General features: G+C 38.6%; 1 protein-coding gene across 1 annotated transcript; it reads right to left on the bottom strand.

The window, feature by feature from the left end:
• Positions 1-755: 755 nt before the first annotated feature.
• Positions 756-6,593, bottom strand: LOC123966449 (B-cell receptor CD22-like; the record flags this gene model as incomplete). The annotated part of the gene is made up of 4 exons (XM_046042609.1): positions 756-1,016; positions 2,319-2,573; positions 3,437-3,664; positions 6,243-6,593. Coding segments are annotated over 4 exons (1,095 nt in total), but the record flags the coding sequence as incomplete, so codon positions are not given.
• Between the last annotated feature and the right edge of the window lie 960 nt (positions 6,594-7,553).

The following is a 7,553-nucleotide window of genomic DNA, read 5'->3' on the forward strand; positions in this document are numbered from 1 at the left end:
CGACAAGTTGAAAGAGTCCTTAGTCTCTGCAGTCACTCCTCTTCACACTAGCCATGCAGTGATCCCGTTTTGGCACAACTACACTGTAAGAAATGAGACCCCATCCCATGCCTTTTTTAACTTCCGACACAATGTAAATGAGAATTGGGTTCTTAACTGACCAGCCTGCTAAAATAAAGCAAAACCAATGTTTAAATCCAATATTGTCTCACTGCTCTTCTCCTTTGCTGGAACCTGCAATCTGTGAAAATATCAGTGGGATCAAAATAATATAACTTGCTGCTGGATAACACATAAAAAATAATGTTTTGGTTTTACTTAGGCTTGCGTAAGCACAAAGAACGCTACCTGACAGAGTAAAGTCAGGACACCAATGGGGCAATTCTTTTTGCTGCAGCTCAGCAAAGAATCACTGGACAAACACAAAAGGGAATTCTTTGCTAAAATAACTAATTTTCGTAAATCAGACAGGTGAAGCCTCAAATTAACTTCAGCTGAACTTTGGAATGCATGTGGTTATAAGAAGTTATCTGTTCATGGTCAAGAGGAATGATTAGTGATCAAAAACGTATGAATGACATGTGAGTAAATTATTTAGTTAGAATTTAAAATCTGAAATGATCCTTTAAACACCTCGTGATGCCACATTAGAACATGATTGTTTTTACCAGCCTGAGCTGTTCAGACATTAACATCCACTATCTGTATTTCAACACAATGCATTACGAGGTGCTTTGCTGATGTTTTGTACTTACACTGGACATCTATGGATACAGATGTGGAGTTGATCTGGCCGTACTCATTCTCAGCCTTGCAGTGGTAGATCCCGCTGTCCTTAGAGCTGATAGAGTTGAAATGATAAATGTCTCCTGGTCTCTGAATCAGTGTTTGGTTCTCCTTGTACCAGGTGTATTTAGCTGCTGGGTTAGCATCACTGCTGCAGGTCAGAGTCACTGAACTGCCCTCCACTATCTCAGCAGAGGGACTCACTGACACAGAGGGAAGCTTTGGAGCATCTGGGGACAAAAGAGAGACAACTTATCAATATTTCTTTACAGGCCTGTTTTTAGGCAGTGACTGCCACAAGCTATGAGGAGCAATACAATTCATTGATTCATTTTTCTGATGTCCCAGTGGTTACTTTTGTTATCCACCTGCTTTAGAAATTCTGTTTCATGAGTAAGGCTGTGTTCGCCTCTGTAAATCTAGCTAGCAGGCTATAATAACCACTAACAGACCTGTACATAAAACTTGCCCACAAGTGTCCTCTTCGTGACCCTTTTCTTTGAAGAAATTTGGTGTCCTCCTGCGTGAATCGCAAAACCTTTACCCAAAAACTTGCCACATTGTGGGCAAAACATTGTTTTACTGTTTTAAAGCAAGCCATGTGTATTTATCATGTGGTTTGCACAGCACCAGTGGCACTACATCTTTCACAGTGTCAAACTTGGTGAGTTAGGCGATTGACCTGTGGTTTTCTACACTCAACTAATAAAATATGACAGACAGATTTCAAACTTTACAGTGAAATCATTTAAATATTTAAGTAATAAATCAAAGCTGTTGGGCCATTTCAAATTTAAGCTATAATCCAATTAATAAATTATAATAGTAAATAAAATAATATATTTTCCATTGTGTCGAGGGAATTATTACAGTGAGTTTTCCATTTGTCTTGATATATATATAATTTTACAGTGTCACAGTATTAGTAGTGTGATTGTATACATGGAAGTTTGTGTGACATGACTGATTGAGTACACCTGCTGTAACTGCTTCAGTAAATAACATAATTTGGCACCTGACAGGCCTATTGTTATAAACAAACCTAAACTCAACTCAAAAGAGGATGAGAAGTACTGATGATTGGATGTTCCTGAGTCTTGCTCTTACTCCACCTGCTGTTTCTGTTCTTCCTGCTAATATTATATTCAGCTTCTCTTCTACATTGACAGCACTGTGCCTGTGTGTGATTGCACTACTGTGACCAAAGTGCAACATTTTATGTTTGGGTTTAAGCTTTCGCCCAGTATCAGGGGAAAAAAAGGCACAAACATTTTTAATCCATGCCCGTCTTTCAAATAGATTATTCAAGGTGAAGGTTTGTTTACTAAAGTGGCCCATATTGTATTTACATCAAATACCTATGTGTAGCAGCATTTTGGACTTTGAAAGTGGTCTGCCAAATGGATGTGTGACAGTTTGAGTCCCAAATCTCAATTACAGCAGACTGTATGTCAAGCAAGTACAGTTGAAGGATATAAGCATGATTAGCAAAATCTTCTCCTACAAAGACAGATTTAAGATGTTCCACTCACATTTCACATTAATGATGTATTCAGATGTCTTCCTCCCCAGCTGGTTCTCAGCTGCACAGTAATACTCTCCAGAGTCAGAGGACTGGATGGAGCTGAAGACAAGCTGTGGTTCTTCACTGAGCAGTCTTTGGTTCTCCTTGTACCAGGTGTATTTAGCTGCTGGGTTAGCATCACTGCTGCAGGTCAGAGTCACTGAACTGCCCTCCACTATCTCAGCAGAGGGACTCACTGACACAGAGGGAAGCTTTGGAGCATCTGGAGGAGAGATGAACATGATTTACTTAAAGATTAGAATAAGTTATCATAGAATATTTTCATTAAAACTTCTCTGTTTGTTTCTTTCTGATTATCTCTAGTATTAGTCACAGTGGCTGTCCAGAGTGTTGATCCTGGAGCTGTCCTAGGTTTGACTTCTGCTGGTGAAAACTGACAGCCAATAAGAAGGCTTCAATCATTTATAATTTTCTACAACTCTATACATTTGCCTCCATATACAGGTCTTGTCAGTCTTCTCAGTGAAGTTGTAGGTGTTGCCAGCGGGCAAATCACTTCCTTGGTAGTTTTGTAAAGAAAAATTGTGGAGTCTACATAACATATTAATCAACTCCACACTTGTTATCTTTACTAGACTGAACACAAATCTTCAGTCTTGTTTGTGTTCAGATTCTGTTGCAAAGAGCTGTTGTAAAAGTTTGCAAATGTTGCCAGTTTCATATTGTTAATTTTTCTGTGGTTGCAGCAGCATTTACGTATGTTTTTCAGATTTACCACTACTAAGATGTCTGTTGAGTCTGTCAGGAATAATTCTTCAAAAAGTGGTAACTCCATTATAAAGTTACTACTAAATATGAAAAGCAATTGGTCGTGACATCATCAAAAGAAGTAATGGAGCATCTCAATAAGAGAAACATTTTAACTACCAAAAGATTAAATGGAGAAACAACATGTGTTATACATGTACTATGCCTGAATATCAAAAATGTCATGTAATAGGAAGGCATTTAACAAGGTTATATCACAGTGTGTCTGAATATTGCTTCTCTACTGGTTGCAGTTTTTTCTTTACATAAATAAAAATGCTGTGTGTGTTTTTTCCTGACATAGTGTAGTAAACTCACACACTGAAGGAGAGGGGAAATCCTCATGTCCTTTAAGAGCACAGGAGATGATGTCTCCAGGATAAAACTGATCTTTATAAGAAGATGTCGCCACCCTTTCCATTTTCTGTCCATTCTTGATCCAGACGTAGGAAGGACGATCAGGTAGACGACAGCTGCTGTGACAAAGCAGCTCTGCCTCAGTATAATTCTTGTAGACTGTTGATCTGATCACCTGAACCTGGAGATCTGGGAAGAAAAAACAGAAATATTTGTTCTTTATGTGGAACTGAATCACCCACAGACATATATGCTGCGGAAATTATTCTATTTCCTTGGGGAGAATAGAACAATAAATGAATTACAACAAATTGTCGTCTTCTGGTTAAATTATTAAATGAGAAATAGCAGAGAGGTGCATATGAATAAACAACTGGACCAGAGATCAACCACCTACTGCAGTTAGTAACATCTGGCTCAGAACAGAGGAGCGCTGTAGTGAACAACGGTGTGGATTTGTGCATTTTATATTGAATAAGCCACTCCAAATACCTCTCCTCCCCCAGAGAAGCAGGGGGGGTCAAAGTTGCTGTCTCTAAGTGCTAGCCCGACCATAAAACTAGCACCTTTATGATTCCGAAGCTGATAACGTGGGGCCTGACTGTTAAACTGACAAAGGGACACAAACCAGCGATTAGCATTTCCCTGAACAGCCTATCAAAACTGGCCCCCCCACACATGTTTCCGTGGCAACTGACCTTGCTCTTTGTTTTATTACCCCCCCAAAAAAAGACCCCTGTCTCACCCAAATGGGACATAATCCAGGACAGCCGAACTTTAAATAACCAGAGACTGCAGTCTCCAAAGACTCAAAGCATTTAATTAAGTTTAATTAAATCTTTAGTTACCTGATTATGTTTGTCTCTATTTGAGTAGTTATGTTAACAGGTTGTTGCTATCTGTTGTTGATATTAGTGCTGAAAAGAGTCTAAATAAGTACTTTTGCAGTGTTTTTATATTCAGCAAGACACTCCTTCATCTAATGTAATCAGTGCTTGTTCATAATACTTTCTTACAAAATTCCTTTAGAAATGATGATAAAGAAATGTTTTACTATACTCGTAACCGCCATCTTGAATTTAAGGATGAATTAACAATATTCGCAATTCCTAAGGAGAGATGATCTTGGATTAATCTAAGCTTTCCTCATGTAACCTGAGCTCCCCCAAGTGGACGAAATAAGTATTACATACCCTCCTTGGAAATGCCTTTAAATGTATAAATATCCTGACCAATAATGTGACAATTGTTTCCTGTTACCAAATGCTTAACTTAGAACAGTACAACCGTTCAACCATTGAGGTTTGATTGTGGAAAATATTTGATTATAATACGCGCAAAATAGATTTCTTTTCTTTCTTTTTTTTACATTAAGTTTAGAAAGTCAGTCCTTCGGGAAACCTGAAACGCAGTTTGTTTTATTTTATCTCTTTCTTTTGTTTTGTTAAAGTTATCAGTCCGTTAAGTTACACTGGACTAATTCAGGAACGACCAAGTTCCATTTTTAAGCTTTTTCATCAAGCCAGCTTCACCGAGGTCAGACCAAGCCACGTCGCCAGCGGCAACGAAGGAAACCTGAAAACAGCCGAATTGCCAGACGGAGGAGGCGTTTTCAATCAGACACGGAGAACCCCGGAGAATCCCTAGCAAAAAGCCAGGATCGGGCAGCTAGCGTGGGACCAGCAACAGGCCAAAAGCAGGCTGTCGACAAACAGTAAGACTTAACACACGTTCTGTGATCAGAACTCCTAAACTCATAACGTTAGCTTACTTTCATTAGCTCTCCTATGCCGTATGAGTCAAATGCTTCCCACAATCGAACCTCCATTTCTCATTGTTCAGCAATTGTTTATTTTCCCTGTATTTAACCACCCTTTTTATCACATTAGAGAATAAATTTACTGTAATATAATCAAGAATTGTGTTTGTTGCCTATTTCTACTTCCCTGCCAAGAGAATTGACCCTTTAGATATGAGACTGACTGATTGATTTAAGATAATTGAGCGATTATTAACTAACTGATCACTACTAATAATTGTATAATTATTAAACTACCTAGAGGTCGGGAGACTCTAGGATTATAACAACTCCGGTGGTGCCCTGAAACGAGGAATATGGTTGATTTTTATGAATATTAAAATTCATAATTGGGTATTCATTCTCATAAATTTATTAAAATGCATAACAAATCTAGGTATGCTACAGCGCTTAACAATTTAGCTCATTGTCACAGTAAGTGTAGGGACCAGAGGCTCCTTGGCCATCATTAAGACTATACCAATACAGAATGAGAGGGCACAGAGGGAACAGTAAACCTAAAAAGCTGTTCCTATATACCACAACCTAAACATCTGTACATAGACAACATAATATAATAGACTAAGGACAAGTACTAATATAAGAGTATGTATATTGTAATCCAAGTGCATGGATTGAAACACATATAGGAAGAGATTTTCTGCTACCACAATTCCCTCTTTGGCCCTACATGGACATAAATGGACACAATAAGTATTTAAAAATTGTCAGTACATCAACGAATGTTCTCATTTTACTGTTTAAACAAATGTGTCATCAGTTGAAAAAGGAAGATTAGCCTGAGCTGTTTTAGCTGAATACAGACATTCCTGAGTTATAAGCAAGCTAGAGGACATTATGACAATCATATAAAAACGTAAAATTATTTCCACTCAGAATCACTATTCAGCACATTCACTTGTCATCAGATAGTTTAAATGTGCTGTTACAGTTTGTGTTCATCAGTACCTGTGACAGTCAGAGTTGTACCAGGTAAACTACTCCTCCATTCAAAGGTATATGCTGTGAAGTGATACTCAGCTGAGTCGCTCTCTCTCAGGTCAGTGATTCTCAGAGTGGAGCGTCCTCTCTCTGTTTCAAGGACCTGAACACGACCTGCATACTGGGAGTCTTCACTAAGGTCCTCAGGCTGTGAGGGATTCTGCCACTGAAGACTACGTTCAGGACTGAACCAGAATTTAGATCTGATATATGTGGAATAACTGTTGTAAGTACAAGAAATGTCCACTGATGAGCCTTTGACGGCACAGATGCTTCTGACAGTGTAAGTCACTCTGTTGCAGGTTTGACCACAGACACCTGAAAGAGAAAAAAAAACTTTTTTTTTTTAAACAGAGTTGGTGAGAAGTCACAATACGTTTAGATAATTATTATACAATGTAAATAAAATGTGGTTATGCAGCTACACCACATGGTGTTTTGTTAGTAAAAGATTGTGCAGTAAACTCACACACAGGAGAGGGGAAACCCTCCAGTCCTTTCACAGCACAGGAATAACTGTCTGCAGAATAACTGCTGACTGAATAAGAAGATGTTTCTCTCTGAATTTTCTTTCCATTCTTGTACCAGACGTAGGAAGGACGATCAGGTAGATGACAGCTGCTGTGACACTTCAGCTCTGCCCAGGTTGAATATGTAGATCTGATTTCATGCACCTGGAGACCTGGATTTGTGAAGAAGGAACAGGAACGTTATTTTATACAAAACTGTCAACATACACACATGAAAATACACACAACATTTTTATATTATTGTTTTCAAGATATTCAACATTTGGAAATAATTAACGTATGAATGAAAATGTTACCTGTGACAGACAGAGTGACTCCAGGTGAACCAGTATATCTTCGATCTGGCTGGTTTGTTATGAACCTGAACTTGTACTCAGCTGAGTCGCTCTCTCTCAGGTCTGTGATTCTCAGAGTGCAGATGTTGTAAGAACAACTGTACCGCAAACGACCTGCGTATCTTGAGTCTGTTCTCAGATCCACAGGTACATATCTATTCATCTGAGTAAACCAGAATGTTTCCTCAACTTTAGTATCACGGCTATTTCTTCTGGATGGGTATGTGAGGGTGCATCTTATTTCCACTGTTGATCCTTTTAAGGCACAGATCTGAGTAGAGGTGTAAGTCACTCCCCAGTCATACTGACCCTGTATCACTGTAACACAGAGCACATCAGAAACTACAATCAGACTTGCTGAGCAGGTCTTTGATGGGAGATCATTAAATTCAGGAAATACATGAAAAACATGA

The sequence above is a fragment of the Micropterus dolomieu genome, unplaced genomic scaffold (genome assembly GCF_021292245.1).
Source record: "Micropterus dolomieu isolate WLL.071019.BEF.003 ecotype Adirondacks unplaced genomic scaffold, ASM2129224v1 contig_13462, whole genome shotgun sequence".
Classification (NCBI taxonomy): Eukaryota; Metazoa; Chordata; class Actinopteri; order Centrarchiformes; family Centrarchidae; genus Micropterus; species Micropterus dolomieu.